This window comes from Mobula hypostoma, chromosome 26 (genome assembly GCF_963921235.1).
Source record: "Mobula hypostoma chromosome 26, sMobHyp1.1, whole genome shotgun sequence".
Taxonomy (NCBI): Eukaryota; Metazoa; Chordata; class Chondrichthyes; order Myliobatiformes; family Myliobatidae; genus Mobula; species Mobula hypostoma.
This window is the reverse complement of record NC_086122.1, coordinates 29,810,807-29,833,894: the sequence shown is the minus strand read 5'-3', so window position 1 is coordinate 29,833,894 and position 23,088 is coordinate 29,810,807. Positions and strand designations below refer to the sequence as shown.

The 23,088-nt window shown below is 41.3% G+C and overlaps 1 protein-coding gene across 2 annotated transcripts in view; it reads left to right on the top strand.

The window, feature by feature from the left end:
- The window catches only part of runx3 (RUNX family transcription factor 3), a 210,384-nt gene extending 191,950 nt beyond the window's left edge, over positions 1–18,434 (top strand). For both annotated transcript variants that reach the window (XM_063034017.1, XM_063034018.1), the window contains one exon: positions 12,842–18,434. In XM_063034017.1, the coding sequence (XP_062890087.1) occupies positions 12,842–13,362 (521 nt within the window). In that variant the 3' untranslated portion in view covers positions 13,363–18,434. The remainder of the gene's footprint in view (positions 1–12,841) is intronic.
- Positions 18,435–23,088: the final 4,654 nt, after the last annotated feature.

The following is a 23,088-nucleotide window of genomic DNA, read 5'->3' as shown; positions in this document are numbered from 1 at the left end:
TCCATCGCAACCTCATGGTGATCGTAGCCATGTCCTCTTGATGGCCTTGGAGGAGTAGGGCGTGGCTGGAGATCTTTCTTGGCGAGAGAGTATGGAGGACCTTCAAGAGGCTCATGGTGTGGAATGATGACGGCTTGGCAAGGTCGTTCTCTGTCATCCCGCGTTCTGACCCATACAGGTGTGTGGACCGAACACAGCTCTGGTTCAGTTCACGTGGGTGTGGACGCTGTGCTTGGTTGATCCCCATGTGTTGCTCATTGATCTGTTTTGGCAATATCAATCTATCTAGCCAAGCAGCCAAAGGGCAAAGCTACACTCACAAAATGCTGGAGGAACTCTGCACGGCAGGCAGCATCTATGGAGAGGAATAAAGAGTCGATGTTTCAGGCCACGACCCTTCATCAGGACAAAGGGTAGTGTTTAGCTTACCAAAGAGGTGGAGGTAAGGATTGTGGTGTAGATTATAGCAACGTAGAAGAGAGCATCTGTTTGAGGGCAAACTGCAGTATTTGTATGTTAAAAACTGAAGGGTCGAACAGAGGTTAAAGTGAATGATGGTTGCTGACTTCAGCTGCAAAATCGCAGATCGTAGGTGAAGGCTGGGCTACCTTGTTAATGCATTGCTTTCCACTGTGTGGGCAAACAGGAAGGAATCCCATATTTCCTCAGCGTCATCGAGGCATAGAAAAGCATGCACAGAAACAAGCCCTTTGACCCATCTGAACCATCTGAGCCACTTGGAACTTATGACGTAGAAAAGCCCATTCAACCCATCAAGTCTATGGCAGCTCACAGAGCAGTCCCATTCCCCACTAAATTTCCCGTTAAATTATTCCCATCAAGCCCTCACAAATTGTACCACCCACCGACACGCTAAAGCCAATTCATAGCAGCTAACTAACCTGCCAGTCTGCATGCCTTTGGGATGTGGGAGCATTTGGGGAAGTGAGGAATCAGCTTGGTATTCAGGGGTTCCAAACTTTTTATATGCAAGGGTCCCTACCATTAACTGAGGGATCCATGGACCCCACATTGGGAACCCCTGCTCTATATCCTTCTGCCTTACAGGATAGATGAGAATCCTCCAATAGAATTCAAAGTGTGTGATGTTAGGCAAAGAAAATAGGTTGAGTAAGTGATGCTGGTGGAACTAATTGTGATTTTCAGAATTTCCCGTTCTCTGAATGCCTACTTCAAATCCACAGAGCAACAGCTAAGTTTGTTTAAAGTAGTAGCCAGTAAGTAGTACAGTCACAGGTACATATAGAGCCCATCTCTGTGGAGGCCACCCACACGAGCTTGTGTATGGAACAAACAGTAAAGTGATTACGTCTGCTGTGCACATGTAGTGTTCGATGCACGCAGGCTCAATCTCCAAGTCGGCATCATTTAGTAAATAGATGGAGAATTTAATCCTCTACTCCTGCAAGCTCTGGGAATAGCGGAACTTGAACGGAAAGAGTCCGTTTCTGAAAACAGTCGATCCTGAGGCAGCTTTTACTGCAAAGGACAAGGCAATGGGCTGAACAAAATGGCTTCTGTTCCGGATTATGCATGAGGCTACTTTGAAACATTTCTTTCAATTAATTAGTTATTTTTTTCTTTCTCTTTGTTTGCTTTCTTGCTTGTTTATTTATTCACTTACTTACTTATATATTTATTGAGATACAATATATTGACTTAATCCTAGCATAATTCACAAGACAATTTACAAATGACCAATTAACTTACCAACTGGTACATCTTTGGACTGTGGTAGGAAACCAGAGCACCCAGATGAAAGCCATGCAGTCAAGGGGAGAATTCCCGCTTCAGGCAGCAGCGGGAATTGAACCCTGGTCTCTTGTATTGTAAACCGTTGTGCTAACCACCATGCTACCATGCTGCCCTACGTCGGACGAGAAGATCAGGATCACACTTCTCTAACCCCAGAAAAGAAAGTTCTGGAGCTCTGCAGCCAGGATCTGTCCCTTCCCACTCAAGAGATCCCACCAAATCCTGCCCCAGCCACCCGACCACCCAGTCGGCAAGTTTCCAACAGATTTAAAACAGCAGATTGCTCACAATGTAAATCAGGTATAACTGTGTAACTGAAATGGGTCTTCCTCTACCTGTCTCACATATCTACTCTTCCTTTTGCCACACCCTGCATCTTCATCTCCAGCTTACTTCTGACTCAACCCTGTTACCTAGAACAACTATTTCCCCTTATATTTTTTTGCCATTCATTTCATCCTAACCGTGAATGAAATTAAGCTTTGTTTTGCTGAATAAACTGTGAAGAGAGACTAGAACAATGCCTAGTGCAGTAAAGGAGCATCCTCTTCATTTGGGAAGAGGATGACATCCTCTTTGGAATCCAACACAAATCAGCTATTGATTCCATACTGCTTGAAGATGAGTCTGACTCTTTATAATTCTGGTGTTGTATTGGATTCTGGGATGAACTTCCATCTACTGCTAAACCAGTACTGCCTGATTCTACATCCAGAACAGTGACTGACCATGGCCCTTCCTTAGTTCCTCTGCAATCGAAACCCTCATCCATGCCTTTGTTAATAGTCTGAATATGACTAATATAATGCTCCCCTAGCTATCTTCCTGCCTTGTAGCTGGTACATGTCATCTATGGGTTACGAACCACCTGACTTCAGGACACTCTCTGCATATGAATGAGCTCCCAAAATATTAAATTGGAAAGTTTGACATAGTGTACGTCTGTACGTTGATTCTTACAAAGATCACTATCCTCTTTCCCCATGCTTCCTCTCAGTTTTATGTGCTTTTGATGCCATTCCTTGCAATATTGTGGAGGTGTGGCTACCATATTGAGTTATTTTTATCAGTTTTCCAACTTATGGACAAAAGGGACACCTGTAAAATCATAAACAACAGGAATTCTGCAGATGCTGGAAATTCAAGCAACATACATCAAAGTTGCTGGTGAACGCAGCAGAGTCCTGACGAAGGGTCTCGGCCTGAAACGTCGACTGCGCCTCTTCCTATAGATGCTGCTTGGCCTGCTGCGTTCACCAGCAACTTTGATGTGTGTTGCCTGTAAAATCATAATCTGTTCATTTCTCAGAAACAGTCTTTTGCTGTTGAACTTCCTTTTTCCAAATCCTTCGGTGACCTCACACCCTCTTCATCAAACTCTATAATCTTTTGCAATCACTTTGCTTTACAATTCTGACCTCTTTATTTGAATTACTCCACTATTATTCTCTGTATTTTCGGCTGTCTTGATCTTAATCATTGCAATTCTTTCCCTAAATCTCCCCTAAAACTCAAAGTCCGAAGTAAAATTATTACCAAAGTACATATATGTCACCATATCCAACCCTGAAAACCAAATACAGAATCAATGAAAGACGGCCCAACTAGGACATTCAACCAGAGTGCAGAAGGCAATAATGTACAAGTACAAAAAGAAGAAATAATAGTATAAATAAATAAGCAATAAATATTAAGAACATGAGATGACGAGACCTTGAAGGTGAGTCCATTGGTTGTGGGAACATTTCAGTGATGGGGCAAGTGGAGTTGGGTCAAGTTATCCCCTTTGGTTCAAGAGCCTGGTGGTTGAGGGGTAGTAACTGTTCCTGAACCTGGTGGTGTGAGTCCTGAGGCTCCTGCACCTTCTTCCAGATGGCAGCAGCAAGAAGAGAGCATGTCTTTGGTGACGATGGATGATGCTTCCTGTGACAGCGTTTCATGTAGATGTGCTCAATGGTTGGGAGAGCTTTACCCATGATGGATTGGACCGTGTCGACTATTTTTTGTATGATTTTCCTTGCACGGACATTGGTGTGATGCACCCAGTCAATATACTTCCCACTATGCATCTATAAAAGTTTGTCAATGTTTTAGATGTCATGTTGAATCTCCACAAATACTCAAGGAAGTAGAAGCGATGCCTTGCTTTCTTCATAATTCTCTTCACAAGCTGACCCCAGGACAGGTCCACTGAAGTAATTGACACCAAGGAATTTAAAGTCTTTAAAACCTATTTCAATCTCCAAGCTTTTGGTCATCTTTGTCAACATCTGCTTCAATGTCAAAGTTGTCCTTGGTGTTGGCACTTGTCTGTGATGTTTCCCCCATGAAAACCAGTAACACTTTATAAAATAACTTGTTTATTTTTGGAGTTAAGTTTGAGAAGGATTTGTTAAATTGGTGATCAAGAAAATAGGAAAATTGAATTAATTGTGGATTGCACATTAAATGAGATGGCCCAGTCTTTTTTTTTTGGGGGGGGGTGGGGGCGCATCTTTGATCCTCTTTTACTAGAGATTGTTCTGCCTTGTCTGCAAACTTCTCATTTTTGGTTACTTATGTAATTAAAGTAAATAATGATTCAGCAAACTATATTACAAAAATATAATTACCAGACCTTGTATTATTGAAGGTGACTTTTTGCACGAATCATGATCGTACTTTGACAAAAGTTGTAAGAAATTCTGCTGTTTCGTTCTGACATACTCGGTGATTGATGAGTCTGTGTGGCACTCCCTGCTGCAGGCAGGCAGCCAAGTTTAATGTTTGTTCATCCTAATAAAAAGTAAAAGTAGGGAAGTTGGGTCAATTTCTTGATGACGGAGCTGTACCTCTCATAGTCAAGGCATCTTGGAAATCTAACAATGACACTTTATATTCCGTCTGGGTAGCCTCCAACCTGATGGCATGAATATCGATTTCCCCTTCTGCTAAATTATTTTCTCTCCCCCCTCCCTTTTACCTCTCTCTACTGTGTGTTACCTCCTCTGGAGCCCCCTTGTTCTTCCCTTTCTCCCATGGTCCACTCTCCTCTCCTATCAGACTCCTTCCTCTCCAGCTCTTTACCTTTCCCTCCCACCTGGCTTCACCTATCAGCTTCTAGCTTGTCCTCCTTCCCCTCCCCGCCTCTTTTCAGTCTGCCGTCTTTCCCCTTCCTTTACAGTCCTGAAGAAGGCCCTCAGCCAGAAACGTCGATTGTTTATTCATTTTTATAGATGTTGCCTGCTGAGTTCCTCCAGCGTTTTGTGTGTGTTACTCTGGATTTCCAGCAGCTGCAGCATATCTTAGGTTGAGAAAAGTTTCATATTTTTCTTCTAAAGAAGGCAGCAGGAGCACCAGTGTCCTCCAATCCTTCCATACTCAAAAGCTTTCACTCACCTGCCCAAATATTTATTGTATTTTATTACTTGGGAGTAGAATGCAAATGCAAGTAAATCCCTCTCTCCTCGTAAGTGTTTCCTTTCTCTATAATAGGCATCCATTAGTCTCATGAGACCATGGATTTACATCTTGGAAGGTTTCCAGGGTGCAGGCCTGGGCAAGGTTGTATGGAAGTCCAGCAGTTGCCCATGCTGCAAGTCTCCCCTCTCCACGACACTGATATTGTCCAAGGGAGGGGCACTTGGGCCGATACAGCTTGGCACCGGTGTCGTCGCAGAGCAATGTGTGGTTAAGTGCCTTGCTCAAGGACAAAACACGCTGCCTCAGCTGAGGCTCGAACTAACGACCTTCAGATCATTAGACCGATGCCTTAACCACTTGGCCACGCGCCAACACTTTCTCTCTCACACTAGAAACACAATGCATTGAAACCAGTACAAGCACCTTGGTGTGAGCTGAACCCAAAACAGAAAGTATGATGCTTTCTCTACCCGGCACAGTTGGCAGTGCTAACTTACTCTGTTCGTTCATTATGTGCCGTGCTGCATGATGTGAGCGATTTTGATCTTTCCATGATAGATTTTGCGAATTTTTCTACAGAAGTGATTTGCCATTGCCTTCTTCTGAGCAGAGTTTTTATAAGCCGGGTGACCTCAGCCATTATTAATACTCTTCAGAGATTGTCTGCCTGGCATCAGTGGTTACATAACCAAGACGTGATATGGACCAGCTGCTCATATGACCATCCAGCACCTGCTCCCGTGGCTTCACGTGACCCTGATCGGGGAGTCTAAGCAGATGCTACACCTCTCCCAAGGGTGACTTGCAGGTGAATGGAGGGAATGAGTGCCTTACACCTCCTTTGGTAGAGACATATCTCCACCTAGCCACCCAGAATGAGAGAAAAGGGAAGGCAATAAACATCACCTGCTGTGCCAGCAGGAATTCCGAACAGCTGGATGAGCAAACGTCTGACTTTTATGGCAACTGGGAAAAATATTCTTTCCCACATGTTTTTCTTTAAATCAACAAGAATCACAGATCAGGTCATTGTGATATAACACATGCCATTGTCTGGGGTCAAATCTTTGAAACATGCATGGAGGAGGAATTAACCAAAATGGCAAAACATTGGCCACAACAAAAGTGGAAAGTTCTCGTATACAACTACATTGTTCTTTGTGAAAGGCTTAGGCTGCCTTTTCATGCTGGTCCATTTGTTTTGCCTTTGATGGCCATTTCACAGTGAACTCCCAATACTAGGTACATTTGATAAGATGCTGTAATGTCTGGTGAGTCGTGTAGGAGGAATGCAAGTGTCTATGTACTAGAAGTGTAAACAAAAATAATTTTCATTGTCTCTGTACAGATCTTCCTCGAATGTTTGACTGGATGAGTTCCAAAAGAGTAGAATTAGGTATCTGACTAAAACAACTCAGAAAGGTGATTTCCCTTACATAGTCTGCTGACCAGTGTGGTTAGGCACAGCCACCTCCATGTCAGTAAGCCCAAATGAAGTAGTTATCTCGGTTGTGGCCACTGATGTGTGTGTGGTATTTTCTATTCATGTATAGTCTACCGATGTTAGAATCTGACTCATGATGTGATCCTGCCAGAAGATCATCTCATATAATCTCTGATAATTTCATATTAATCCCAGTTTATTCATATATTTTGATTCATTGTTCAATACAAAGTCTTTGGCGATAAAGGCAATCTTTGCTTTGTATTCCTATTTTTCAGCAGAGTTCTCTATTGCATAAGCACAGAAGGTCCGTGAACTTAAAGTAGATGAGATTTCAGTTTTTTCCATTTTCAGAAGCTGGTGAGCCAGCTGGTCAAAGTGCAGTATTGTTCAGTGAAGTGCCATGTGTTGATGACATGACTTGCTTGCATTCTCGCTAGTGCCAGTGGGTAGCGCAGTTGCTTCCAGTGGAATGAATAGCTCCCGTTGGAACGACCATGGGTGTGTTTGGACCAATGCTTCTCTGAAAGTCTGGAACTGCATTGCCTCTTCATGATTTCCACAAGAACTGTGTTATAAACACAGTGAAAACTGAAAATGGCAGCTGGTACTGTGAATTGAAGAGTTATTAATTCGGTGCCACCTTGCCTAATGCAACAAGTCCGTTTGGATTGTCCACCAACTCAGAATCAGAATCAGGTTTAGAATCACTGGCATTTGCCATGATATTTGTTAACTTTGGGGCAGCAGTACCATGATAAATATTTTTTAAAAACCTGAATTACAGTAAGTAATGATATATAGTAAGTAATATACAGTAACTTTACATATATGTATATTAAATAGTTAAATTAAAAATAGTGCCAAAAACAGAAATAGTAAAAGTGAGGTAGTGTTTATGGGTTCAGGAATCAGATGGCGGAGGGGAAGAAGCTGTTCCTGAATCACTGAGTGTGTGCCTTCAGGCTTCTGTACCCCCTTCCTGATGGTAGCAATGAGAAGAGGGCATGTCCCGGGCAATGATGGTCCTTAATGATGGACGCTGTCTTTCTGAGGCATCGCTCCTTGAAGATGTCTTTGATACTACAGAGGCTAGTGCCCAAAATGGAGCTGCCTAATTTTACAACTTTCTGTTGCTTCTTTCGATCCCGTGAAGTAGCCATACCCCCTCTCCCACCCCACCCATACCAGACAGTGATGCAGCCAGTCAGAATGCTCTCCACAGTACAACTGTAGAAGTCTTCGAGCATTTTAGGTAACAAACCAAATCTCCTCAAACCCCTCATGAAGTATAGCCACTGTCTTGCCTTCTTTATAGCTGCATCGATATGTTGGGACCACTGATTAACAAAATAAAGAATTTAAGCTTTTATGTATAGCCAACCTTCTTCAGTACTTAAAAGCCATATCATATCTACTGGAAACTCTCAACTCCATTGTATGAAGTTGGACTACTCCCATTTCAATAATCAATTTAAGATGTATTACAGACTGCTAATGACCCTGTTGCTTCTGTCCTGAAGTTTCAATTATAATTAAGTATGGAATTTAGCAGAGTCTGCCCTTTGCCTGCCGAACTAGTCACAGTGACTATGCAAGAATTGTAGTGAACAAGTCAATGCTTAAGTAATTAATCCTGCACATGACGAAGGAACCTAATAGATATTTTGCGTCTCCATTGCCTGAGGAATTTGTGAACATGTCATAGCAGGCCCTTTTTTACATACACCGTACACTCAGCCGGGGAATGTCTCATTTTATAGTGAGAGCTAAAAATAATTGTGCTATTGGGAATGGGGTGTACATTTACTTAAAAATAAGCAACCCTGCTGGCTTTGTAAAGCACATTGCCTGGATGTGGTTGTTTAACTAAAGAAGAAAGGGTTCACTTTAATTCATTGTTTCTGGCAATAATTTTCTTTAATTATTGCCTCACGCCTACAGTCCAACCTAAAATGTAGGCTTAATATCACCATTTAATTATACGGTTATAACTCATCTCAAATGCACTGATTAACAGTCTGCCCCCTGGGGCAGCTTGCTTGTGTCCCTGGAGAATCAGACTAAGGTTTTGCTACAAATGACAAGGATCCTAGCTCCGTCTCAAAACAGAGTAATGTCTCGTTCCTTACAATGCACAGTCAGCTGGTTCCTTCTTAACGCAGCCCTTCTTTTCTAAAATGCCTAAAGGGGTCAGTCTTATTTGTCACATGTACATTGAAACATTGCAACGCACAACGAAATGCATCCTTTGCATTAAATCGGCGTGGATCGTGCCGGGGGCAGCCCGCGAGGGTCACCGCACCTGCGGTGCCAACTACTCACTAACCCGACCTTTACGCCTTTAGAATGTGAGAGGAAACCAGAGCTACCGGAAGGAAAGGCACAATTAAAAGTTTGTGATTGCATCGCGTTGAACTTTTCCAAAGTTCCCGACGCCTGTCATCTTATCAATGTGCATTTTTCTTCCATGGATCTGGAGTAGAGAGAGTTCAGAGGAAAACATCATTTTAACCTCCCACAGTGAGAAGGAAACCAGTGGAATGGCAGCTTCACACGCTATCCATTGTCTTGAGGGACATACAGACGTAGGACATGAAACCAGTACTATTACCTGAGCATAAGGGGGCCCCTTAGGAGACTCAATTCCAGTGATTGTACTACTACTACTGCAACTATGCCCAGGATCATCAGCTTCCCTTGTGCGCTTCAGGTTAAAACTGTCCCCTTCACCTCCCCCTCAATTCCACATTCATTTCAGGGGGCGCTTGCCTTTTTGCATCCATACACCTGGATTTTAACTGCAGCGTCTATTGCATGATGTTTGCGCCACGCTAGTGTAGCGGCTAGGGTGATGCTGTTATTGCTCGGGGTGTTTCGGAGTTTGGAGTTGAATTCCAAAATCCTCTGTAAGGATTCTCTGAACGTCCTCCACGTGGAATAAGTTTTTCCCGGGTGGTCCAGTTCCCTCCCACAGTCCGAAGCCCTACCAGGTAGATTAGTTGGTTATTGTAAATTGATTAGGTCAGGGTTAATTGTGTTTGTCGGGGCTTGCTCGGCAGCAAGACCTGAAAGGCTGGAAGGGCCTCTCCGTGTTCTATCGCTATATAAAAAAAACAATAAAATGTTTTCAGTTTGATGGAACTTGTTGTCGCAAACTCAGTTTTGCCCTTTTGATGCCATGTGGGTGAAAGAAGTTGAGTGCTTTAGGATTCTTATGATGTTGCCACAGTCTTGGGGGCTGCCAAAGATATCCTGTTGCAGCAGCTCCTCCTCATCCTAAACCAAGAGATGCATGGTAGCGTCACGGTTAGCGCAATGCTTTTACAGCGCCAATTGTAAGATCAGGGTTCAATTCCTGCCGCTGTCTGTAAGGGGTGTGTACGTTCTCCTCGTGACTGTGTGTGTTTTCTCCTGGTGCTCCAGTTTCCTCCCACATTCCAACGATGAAATGTTAGGTTTGTTTGTTTATCTGTCTATTTATTGATCGATTGAGATACAGCACAGAATAGACCCTTCTGGCCCTTTGAATCACGCTGCCCAATAACCCCTGATTTAACCCTAGCCTAATCATGGGGCAATTGACAATGACCCAATTAACCTACCAGTTGGTACATCTTTAGACTGTGGGAGGAAACCAGAGCACCCAGAGGAAACCCACGTGATCATACAAACTCCTTACAGTTAGCAGTGTGAAAATGATCTGTGGGCATGCTTTGTTAGCAACACTTATGGACTGCCCCCGAACAATCTTCACTGATTTGATTTGGTGCAAAGGGATTCTTTTCACTGTCCGTTTCGATGTACATGACACAAATAAAGCTGATCTCTTTTTAAAAATCATTATGGACTGCTTCCCTTAATCCCACTCACCAAGGTCTTCTCACATTCCTTTCTAGCTCTTCCAAGTCCCTTCTTTAATTTTTGTTTGGTGATACTGTCTGAAGTAGCCCCTTCTGGGCCTTTTTTGGATCACTTCACTACCAGGGGGCTGTGATAGAGGCTAGTACTTCATGGGCATTTAAGAGACTCCTAGTCCTAGTGGATGAAGTCACAATACAGGACTATGGGATATGTAGGAGAGAAGGGTTAAATTGATCGTGGAGTAGGTTAAAAGATCAGTACAACATTGAAGGGCATGCACTGTTCAATGTTCTATGCCACTGTCTCTGTAATAGGATAAGCAGCCTGATAAACGGGTACAATAGTAGCTACCTTTCTAAAGGCAATCAAGGCCGGCAAAGGTTGGCCTTTGAAGACCTGTTGGCATATTTAAAAGGCCTTACTGCCTGAAACATCCAAGCCCAACCCCCTACCCATTCCCCATTCCTCCAGCCTGCTGTGGTCATTTTCTCTGGGCAGATATCCAGGTGCAACAAGGCCACTTCAGCCCATGGGAACTCTCACCCTGGGCCTACCAGTCAGGTTTCCAATGCATAGATGATGCTCGAAATAGATTGTGAATCAATGGCGAAGCTAATGAAAGTGAAGCCTCTTCTGGAAATCAACAGGGAGCAAATGAATTTGTAACAAAAATGAGACTAAGGCAGAAATGTTTCTGCCCCCTAGAAAAATATAGAATTAAGTAAATTCAGTAAGAAAACGTATTAGTGACTAATTAATAAAATAAAGCTGGTGTGCAATGGTTCATTGTTGTCACCTGTTTGATGAGTGGCTGAATAGAGGAGGGCTTTTAGTAATAGACTAAGACAACTGTGCTGCTCCAAGGATCGCTGTATGAGGCCATTTTTACCCTCGGCCGTTCGGCTCTGTAATGGGAAGGGGGAGCGTCGACTCAGACCATGAGAGGCCTGCGTCAGGCATTTTCATGCCTTACAAGGCGCAGATTGGAAGTCTGTGTGGGGCGCCACTCCTCACACAGACACTAGAGCAATGTGTGATTAAGTGCCTTGCTCAAGGACACAAACACGCTGCCACAGCTGAGGCTCGAACTAGAGACCTTCAGATCACTAGACAAACGCCCTAACCACTTGGCCACGTGCCCAACATGCTCTATAATGAGTCAACCTATAGCCAGGGAAGTGTTGACCCCCCTCCTGTTTGACTCTTTGAGGTAACATTTATTTTATTCTTTCTTACTTCTCTTCTTAAGTTTGTATATCTGTGCACTTGTAATGCTCCTGCGACACTGTAATTTCCTTTCGGGTCAATAAAGTGTCTATCTACCTGTTCGGGATCATTTTAGAGCCTTTACATGCAGACATCGTGTAGACTGACAAGTCTGTTGCAGTTGTGTAAACTACACCACATGGAAAATTGCTGTAGTCATGGAATTTCCAGCAGTACACAGTCTCTTGCCCAGCTTTGTGACTCAGCGCTTAGACTGAATACTTTCCTGTTTGGGTTCAGCAGTCCTTCATTGATCAGTGACGTTGTTCAATGCTGAAGCAGTTCCTGGTTATTTATGCAGAGTTCTGTATGCACAAGGCTTTTATTCAGCAGCAGTTTAAAATATGAACATGTTTATATATTTTTTTTACAATGGTGCAGCTGGATTTCACAATTACTTCCAAATGATGCTGCTCTGAAACAGTTCCAGCTTTTAAATAAACAAGAATTCACAGCACATTCCCAGTTCATTGAGTTGATCTTTTAACAGATCCTCCTTTGATTTCATAAAGCTCTGATTTAACCCTTTAATGGTTTGATATTAGTTATAACTTAATGGTACTATCAAATTTGTAAATCTGTTGTAAGAAGATGCAACAACCACAATAGAAACAGCAAAGCTCCATGGACTGGAATGCGATTGGTGAACGCTCACGATGGTCAAGAAGCAGTGATGTGAATTACCCTGAATAATAGCACTGTGGGGTCTCTTAAATGGAAGAGACTTCATTTAAACTACATCAATATAGAGCACAGAATCAGAATCAGGTTTACTGTCATGAAATTTGTTGTCTTTGTGGCAGCAGTACAATGCAATACATAATTATAGAAGAAAAGTGAATTACAGTAATTACATTTGTATTAAATAGTTAAATTAAATAAGTCGTGCAAAAATATAAATTAAAAGTAATGAGAAAGTGTTCATGGATTCAGCGTCCATTCAGAAATTCGGTGGCAGAGGGGAAGAAGCTACTCCTGAATTGTTCAGATTCTTTAACAAAGTTAGAAGAGCTCCATACTTAAAGTCAAAGCATTGAACAGCAGCCCATCAAATATTAACCTTAGTTTGTTTTTGTTTTCTCTCCCTAGGCAACTCTGAGATCAGCCCGTTCACCGATCCCCGTCAGTTTGAACGCCAGTTTCCTGGACTGTCTTCGCTTACAGAATCGCGTTTCTCAGATCCCCGTATGCACTATCCTGGAGCGATGTCTGCTGCCGCCTTCACCTACTCCTCCACTCCGTCCACAGGGGGCATTGGTGGCATCAGCATGACAGGTATGGCAGCCACCGCTCGGTACCATACCTACCTGCCACCACCTTACCCTGGATCGGCCCAGAACCAAAGTGGACCCTTTCAGACCACCTCCTCGCCATACCATCTGTATTACGGTACCTCTGCTGGATCATACCAATTCTCCATGGTTGCTGGAGAACGCTCACCTACCAGAATGTTGCCTTCCTGCACCAGTGTATCTACTGGAAGCACACTTATGAATCCCAATTTGGCCAATCAGAATGATGTTGTGGATGCTGACGGCAGCCAAAGCAATTCTCCAACAGCTATGACAACCACGGGGCGCATGGATGAATCAGTCTGGAGGCCTTATTAGACAACCAAAGATGTATGAGCAGCAGTAATTGTTCAAAAGTCCATGATATCTTCTCTCTATGCACTATAATGAATTCTAGCTGTAGTAGGGAGAATAGGTGGAGAGAAAATATCCAAAAATGCCCATGTATTATGTATGATATTTGGCTAAAGGCATGTATTGTATATACCTTCAGTTAAGAGATAAGCCATCATGGAAAATAATCAGCCCATCTTACAGCGGCCAAATGGCCACCAAATCAAAATGACTTCCAACCAAAGATGATTACCATCGTATTTCATAGGTAACAGGTGGTTTGGCGTAGGTTGGATGTGATTAATGTTTTGGCCTCTTACAATGATCAGCTGTTGATCATTTGTGGTTATAGAGTTGGCAGTGCCCGTATGGATATGGGATTATTTTCTGCTACGGTGTGACCATAAGTATTTCTGCACTTGTGTTTTTTTTTATTAACTTTATCAAAAAGATAGTACACGGACAGAATTTCTGCAACTATCATAATTAAGGTTGGCCTCATTCAGCAGACAACAGAAAATCTTGTAGTCCGCACATTACTTGCCGATTTCACCAGAGGTTCAGACAAGCCATGTTAATTTTTTCATAAACACCAATAACAGAAAATAAAGGCCACAAGACATTATCTGATGACTGTTGAGCAAACATTGGAAAATTGTGTTTTGTTGTTATTTTTTCCCCACGTGAGACAGTAGTGCAAGAGCTAGATGATCTATCAAAGCATTAGATGTTCATATTCTGAAATTATCCAGGCAATTCAATCTGCAGTCTCCTCATGAATCACAAGGACCAAATCACTATCTTAGAGTCCCTATATAGGGCACACTTTGAAGTGTTCCAGAAATCTCAATTGTTTTACACTATTACTGCACAAATTATTTTGGAATCAGAATTTGATGTACTTAAAGATCAATACTAGCTTCCTTGGTGGGTAGGACTGTGTTCATACTGCAAGTTTTAGTTTTACCGAAACCCTAGTGCCAATCCGTGTCAGTAGATTTAGGACATTGTCCATTCCACACAAGGGCACAAGGTACTTGAAGTAACAGTGACTTTCACAAGCTGCAAATGCCTTGATGTCCATACCACATCTGTAAGATATCGGCATTTATCTTCATGCTTGCCACTCAATCAGCAAAAAAACTAGGTACGTGGTCAGATGGAACAGGCTGCAATTATTGTGCTCGCTGCGGACTGCAATGTAAAACGCACTGAGATACAGTGGTACTGATCAGCTGGTGACATTCTTTAAATGCTTCATGGATTTGTGATAAGTATGTGTTCCTATGGATGTTGCTGGATGTTAAATCAATGGCACATTAGTAGAGATTGCCTCTGCCCTTCCTATATGAGCCTTTGCATGGCTGATACGCATGCATAGTATTTATTCTAAAAGCAATGCTTTATTGAAGCTTTCGGTTGGTCATCCATATTTGACATTTGATTGCCTGGGAGTTGCTGCACTTATCTACAAAACCATAAATTGACCAAAATGCAACTATTTTTTTCAAATAATGGCATAGCATTGTGGTAATTTTGTTAGATTTTTATTAAAATATGGATGATGAATTAATAACTTAAGTAGCAGAAATATTTCTGATTAAGATGATTGGAAAATTAGGTAATTGCTGTCTTGGTTATCCAAAATTATCCTTATTGAGCAGACTAGTAAATGGCCAATATATGGATGAAAGAAATCTTGAAGGTTATCTTCAAATGTTTTCCTTTCATAGTGGGCGTTATCCTAGTTCTACCCTGTTTACTTCCATCTTCGTTTTGCACTCAAATTCCCTCATGAGCCAATGATCTTATTCCTGCACCATTCCCATATCCCAGAAAGAAAAGTTCTAGTTCCTTCAATCTCAGGAGAATTTTCTTTCAGCACTGTGAAGATTTGGATGCACTTGCAATGGTGAAAATAGGGGATTAAAGATGAATTTTGTTAAATTACTAACTTCATATGCAGTGTGTATTGTGCTACTGCCTGTTACATCACTGGCTTTTAGGGCAGCAATGTAGGTCCTCCATTTCTGTTGGTGTTCAGGGCTTCTGTCATCGTGTCAGTTGCTTCCTCTCAGTTTTCACTACTGTCAGTCATGCAAGTCCTGGGTGAATACTCAGGAATACCTTCACATTCGGATGTAGAATGATTCTTTATTGCTGTTTCAGTAACAATTTTGTTTTACCAGTCAGGGTTGTTAGCCCTGAGCCGAACCCCCGAACCTGGAGGACTGGTGGACCACTCTTAGTCTGTCCTCTACCCTTTGACCTGGGTGACCTTACCAAAAGCCAAAGCATAAAGCCCTGAACTCAGCCTACATAGCTCTCTGGGTCATTGAGACACACAAGCCTCCAAATCACAACAAGGTTGAGGCCCTCTTGGAGGTTCATATGCAGTGGCTACCCAAAAGTTCCCCAGTAAAACACTCATATATATTCTTAATTTGGAAATTATTTATAACTACCCATTGGCAGTCTACAAAATATCATTCATTTAACTTTGGGATATTCCTAAGTTCTTTGTCATCAGTAGGTTATTTGTAGGTCTGCTCTATCAGGGTTTAGATGGATAATTCATTTGTAAAATTGAAAGGACTGTTGCGCCTCTATTGTTGAAACTGCTCAGTCACACTAAAGAAGTTAAAATTTAACAAGAAAATTAAAATGTAATGCCTAGATTCCAACATTATGATCAATTTGTTTCACAGTGAGGCTGTACACTAACGACAAGTTAATTTTTTTTATGAATGTCCAACTTAAATCCAAGTTGATTGAATAAATATTTCTGTACCTTTGTAAACAGTTTTGAAGATTATTTATGATCTGCTAAACTTTTTCTTTCAATCTTAGCACAAATTCTTCTAAAGAGACCTTTGTGTCTTTTTTTTTAAATCTACAGAGGGTTTGGATTTAATGTAACTAAGTATAAAACTTAAGACTTTCATTATGGCATTTTATCCCAGGACGGTCAAAGATTATGTCTTAGCAATTCAATAAAATACAGTTCATATTAAGTGTTTAATGGTAGGACACGGATGCCGCGACAGAGTCTTTCTCCATGCTACAGATATTGCTGCTTTATGTCAAAATACCATAGCTGGGGTACTTGGTCAAGTATTAAGGAAGGGGAAGGTTATCACTTCAGTGGCCTCACTTGAGCGCATAGTACAAGGTATCCCATCAGTTTTAGTAGATACAGATCTAGACTAGGAATACCTTTTCCAAGAGGTACACTTTACCATATTTAAACTATTTAGACATCCAAGTAGGACATTCACCCCACTTTCTGTATGGTTGACATAAAGCAACACATTTAACCAGTGGCTTGTATTTCACATCTTTGGTATAAATATATTTATTTTCCAAAAGAGGAGCAGAATATAATCTTGGTGATTACAGTCTTATAGCTTTAATATGGCCTTAGAAGGCCTGTGTCTTTAAAACAAAAAGTGTCAGCTTCACTTTTTTTCCAGCTTATCTGTTCTGAGCGTAATGTCTCCTTTGTAATTTATTTATTAAGAGTGGGAGCTGGAAGCTGTCCACATGCAAACGTTTATATTTCTGTACAAATGTATCTGGATTAAGCAGTAGCACTTATACAAAGGTGTCAGGTTACACACTTTTTTTAAGCTTGTTTCAGTGCAAAATTCCATCCTATTTAATAATTGAATATATTTGTTCTTCAAAAGATTAATTATTTGCCAAGCTGGGCTTTTTAAAAGATTGGAGTATTATTTCATTTTTTTCTTATTTGAGAAATGACAGTTCTATTGTAAGCTGTGAGTTCGGGCTGCAGGCAGCATTCTGGAAAGCAAAATATGTCCCCGCAATGTTCAGATTCATCCACGGTGTAAATTTTGTCTTCACAGGGGCTTTCCAGTTAGCACAATACAATAAGTCACAGTGGAGGCCTGGGACGGGAAATCTCTTAGATTTGCCACAACCAATAAACAACTGAGCCATAATAGAACCTGGTAGCCAAAGACATGACACTTTATCAATCAAAAGCAAGGACTCTATTGGCCACTTTCTGTTATCCTTAATTGGTGATCAGAACTTAAAGGTTGCTATATGCTGTATAGTTTTGCCCTCTTCCTCCTCCCTCCTCTGCAACAGAATGTTAAATTTAACCAGTTCACAGATCTGCAGAATTATTTGGATGAGAACCCACAAGTTAGGTGTTCAGAAGGTGCCAAAGGTCTCTTGTACTTAACACCTCTGCTGACCATTGCAGTCTCAAATGGGGCGGGGCTGAGATTGAGGTGGGGTTGACATTGTCTTCGGCGGCCACACTCCGCCTGAACAAGATGGACTACCTCACAGGACCCTGCACCAAAACTAAGCCAGTAGGCAGTATCAGTGTCACATCCAATGGACGATATCATACGCAATAACCAATCCAAAGTTGCAACTGAATTTTGATACCCTAAATACTTGTTTAGAACTTGAGAGCCAACAGCAGAGGTCTCACCCAAAGCATCCATATGGGTTGGCTTGTTTCTGGTTTCCATGCGCAGCCCTACCAAGTATCAGCTCAATGACTTACCGGTACCTTGTTTTCTAGGGGAGGAGAGGTAATAATGTGTAATTCTGAGATTTTTGTTTGTAAAAAACGATCTGTATTTCTAGCCTACGCTTTCATGCTGACGATAACAGCCTAAAATATTAAAAGTAATTGAGGAGATTTCAATTTTGTAAGATAAACATTTTCCATGCATAAATGTACATGATATAAACATAGTTCAATGCTTGCCATATATTTACCATAAGCATCCAAACTACTACCTATTTTGTTTTAAAATACGCTTTTTTCCAAGCCATTTCTGTCACTGCTGTGTGCTTTGGCTGTGTCAAATAGTTGCTTCTAACATTAACAAAATTCTGCCTTTAAAACCACTTTTGATGGTTTGAAATTGTAAAACAACAAAAATATCATTAAAATGGAATTACTGTACTTCAAACTCCTGTACAGCATAGATTATGTTCTATTGTTGAGATTTTTTTTCACTTTGTGCTCTTGATTAATCACTGGAGTTAAGTCTTGTGCTTCAATAAAAATGGCCTTTTTTCTGATGTAATAATGCCAGTGCAAGTGTTTGTATTTGAACTTTGATCTTTACAACAATGTATGATTTCCATTGTTTTTCTCCAGGGCTGCTTTTCCCAGGTTATTACAGTTATTTGGTGGTTCTGGTGTCAGAGAATGTATGCAGTATACAACCTGAAATTCTTACTCTTCATAGACATCCACAAAACGGAAGAAAACCCCAAAGACTGAATGACAGAATAATGTTAGAACCCCAAAGCTCCCCCCAGTCTCCCAGGGACAAGCAGCGGTAATTCAGCTGCCCTCCTCTCCACCCCCCCCCACCACTTGTTCCAGCAGGAAGCATCAGCACACCACCCCCCATGCAAGCAACAGCCAAAAGCAGAGCCCCCAAAGAAACCCCGATCTAAAGTCCACCAAAGACTACAGTCCATAACTCAGCACTTTAACATATCACAGGCTTTCTCTCTCTCAATCATGAGGGAGGGGAGAGGGGAGACAAGCAACTTGCTGTTTCAATGTTCATATGTAGAATTTGGGCACTGGTAAGCCCTGTATTTGTCATCCGTCCTTAGCTGTCCTCAGAGTGATGGACTTGCTTTTCATCGCAAAGGACAATTAGCCTTAACTATCCAGAGTCTTATCCTTAAACAGTAATGGAAGACTGCAATAGAATTCAGAAGCAAATAAGAATGTGCTCCAGCTATCGAGTTTAACATTACCAATGGGGAGGAATTTTTATGCAAACCACTTCGTGGTTATTCAGGATAGAGCTAATTTTTTTTTCCTAAGGGGTATTATCCATGAGTTGGCTGGGTTTTCCGCAATAATCTGACAATTTCTTGATTACCGACAATGATATGAATTTATTTAATTAACCATGTAAATTCCCCTGCTGCTGGAGTTCAGGCTGAAGTCATGCCTTATTTGTGAAGCTCATGTAACTACAATATTATCTTTTACAAAAATGCATGAACCTTGATACAAATATGATGGTCTGAATGGTCTCTCTCTCAATGAATCCGGGTAACCTCTCTGCAGACACCATCAAAATATTTCATTGTCATTTTGGCAGGAGGTTGGTTCCATCAGGTGGCTGTGGAAATGGCTTCTCTTTTCCAAATGAAAGAGCCCATCAGAATTCATGATACATACGTCCTCTCAGTTCTGAAATAATCCTGGTAACTCTGGGCTGTACTGTACCTCCAAACCTATATCCTCTCTTATACGGAGCCAATCAGGTGTAATATCACTTGATTCCGACATACATCATGAAATTTGTTGTCTTTGCCGCAGCAGTACAATGCAATGTATAATAATAAGGGGAAAAAACTGTGAATTGCAAGAGTGACATAGGGCAGCCTTAATGCTGTCATTACTCCATATTCACACAAGTACTTTCTCAGTTTAGATGATCGGATAACAAGTTGAAAACCTGATCAGAATCAGAATCAGGTTTAATATCACTGGCACATGTAGTGAAATTTGTTGTCTTTGCAGCAGCAGTACAATGCAATACATAATAATAGAGAAAAAAACTGAATTAGAGTAATATTAAATTGTTAAATTAAACAAGTAGTGCAAATATATATATATATATTTTAAAGTAGTGAGGTAGTGCTCGTGGGTTCAATGCCCATTCAGAAGTCAGATGGCAGAGAGGAAGAGAAATTATTCTTGAGTCGTTGAGTGTGTTCCTTCATGCTTCTGTACCTCCCTCCTGATAGTAGCATCGAGGACAAAACATGTCCTGGGTGATGGGGGTCCTTAATGATGGATGATGCCTTTTTGGGGCATCACTGCTTGAAGGTGACCTGGATGTAGTGGAGGATCGTGCCCATGATGGAGCTGACTAAGTTTACAACTCTCTGCTGCTTATTTTGATCCTGTGCAGCAGCCAACCCCCATACCAGATGGTGATGCAGCCAGCTAGAACGCTGTCCACAGTACATCTGTCGAATTGTACAGTACAATTCAAGTACAGTGTAAGGAAGGATAGAGTAAAAGAAGACATCTGAATGGAAGAATGCATTCGAACTGAGCATCTGGACCAAGATGCAGTAAGAACACAGCATTCAAAACGTCACATTTTGAACTTCAAATTAAACATGAGTTGTAATATAGTGAACTTTCCAATGAAGTAACATGTAAATTCACTCAGCAGATTGCTTGTCAATTATATGTTCTGTTCTGTTATACTATAAGAACATAAAAAATGGGAGCAGAAATAACCTATCAGGCTCTTTGAGTCTGCACTGAAATTCATCAAGATTACAGCAAAACCTCTATCTCAACATCATTTTTCTGCGTTATTTATTTTTATTTATAGAGATGCAGCACAGTAACAGGTTCTTCTGGCCCAATTACACTCATGTGGCCAATTAACCCACTAACATGCACATCTCTGGAATGTGGGAGGAAACCAGAGCACCCAGAGGAAACTCATGTGGTTTAAGTTAGTGTGCCATTAGCCACTATGCTACCTTGAAACCCCAAATTATCTTATATACAGTATATTCTGGCTAAATGGACACTTGGGGACCAATACATTTTGGCTCAATTAGCCCAAGTTTCATGGAAATAATTAGAAAGTTATTAAAAACAAACTACAGTTTAACTGAGTATCAAATTATGCATTTACAAAGTAGGACACTACCAGTACTACAACAGTACTATAAAACTATGCATTAGTTCCTAATAATTATCGATGGAGGAATTCATCCAGTGTACCTATACACTGCCATGTTCTTTTGATTGACTGTAAATGAACAAAATCAGCCCAAGGCACCTAGTGTGGATGTTGGACTGCCTTCCAACAATCCTTTTGACAATTGCATCCGCCAAATCTTCATTTTCATTGTCGCATTCAAGATTATTGTCGATGTCTTTAAATTCTTTGTAGTTCCTAAGAACTACAAAGTACTGAAATTGTTTCATTTTCACACCCTGCTGTTTCTGGCATTGCCAAACCTGAATGCTTGAAACTGTAGTGAGCAAAACAGTTCTGAATTGTCTGACTGCTTATTTCTTGACAACTATGTGTGACAAAAATCACTTTTTGAACACAAGCACACACAACTGATGCTATTTAAAGCTTTTCGCTCTAAGCATGGTGTAATATCTAACAGTTACACAAATACATGTATCTGATGCTAGTTAGAAACTGTTTGGCAACAGTCTCCAGCCCCAATTAAATAGGATAGTGTCCCAAATAAACTGAAAGAATCCTGGCTATTTTCTCAATAAGATTTTATTCTTTAAGAGTTGTCCCAAATAATGGCTACCCCAATTAACCGGAATCCACTGCATTATCTCTAAATCTCTTGACTCCCTTAATACCTAGAATTCTACCATTCTCTTTCAGGGTTCAATATCAAATACTCCATCAGTAACTCACTTTTTCCTCTCTCCCTGGTTCAGAATTGCCCATTTCTACATATTTTCATTTTAGCTCAGTTTTCCTTGCCCTAATTTTTGGTCTAGCATGCTGGGTGTGACCTATGATGTTATTATTTGTGATGCATTACACAGACACTAACACAATTACTTATTTAGTCTCACCCAATCAGAGGTATTCCCTTCGTTCTACCAGTCTCACCCCACCTATTCTTCCACTGAAACCAAACTTACTTTCTCTTTTCCCCTGCTCTCATGAAGAGTCCCAAACCAAGGTCGTTGCCCTGATGAGTGCTCACAGCTTTTGTGTTTGTTTGTTTTTATTTCTGATTTCCAGAACTTGTAACTTGTTTACTTTTCATCTACTGAACTCTGGTTTGAATGAACTTTGAAGACTGAACGGCCATAATCCTTTAGGATAGAAAATATGAATGACTCACTATCTGTTGTGTAGGGAAACATCTTCTATTTGCAGTCCTAAATTCCTAGCCCTTATTCCGAGACAGTGATTCCCAGTTCTGAAACAAATTATTACGTTTCAAAGCAACATGCACTTAATGTTGAAAGAACTCAGCAGGTCAGGCAGCATCTATGGAAATGAATAAACAGTTAACGCTTCTAGCCAAGACCCTACTTTTGGACTGGAAATAAAGGGGGAAGACACTAGATTTCAAAGGTGGGAGAGGAGAAGGAAGCTAGCTAGAAGGTGATTGGTAAAGTAAGGTGGGTAATGTGGGGGGGGAAGGTAAAGGGCTGGAGAAAAAGGAATCTGATAGGAGAGGAAAATGGACAATGAGAGAAACGGAAGAAGAAGGGACTCCAGGGGAGGTGATAGGCAGTTGAGAAGAAAAGGTAAGAGGCCACAGGGGGAGCAGAAGAAGAGGGAAGGAAGAGGCTCTAAACTGGTTGACCTTTGTGGAACCTTATCAAGTCTCTTTTGAAAAATCAAACTACACCATTGCCACTGTGAATGGTGGGGCCTAGAGAGAGTTATGGAACTGAGGGATCTTGAAGTTCAAGTTCATGGTTCTCTGAAATTGGGATCACAGATCAACAGCGTAGTGAAAAATGTTTTTGGGTTGCTGGTCCTCATCAATCAGGGCACTGAGTATAAAAGCTGGGAGATCATGGTGTGGTTGTAGAACATGTTGGTGAGGCTTTACTTGGAGCATTATTTTCATCTTAGGTTGCCCTTCAATAGCAAAGATGTGATTAAACTGGAAAGAGTGCAGAAAAGATTGACAAGGTTGTTACGGGACCTGAAGGAT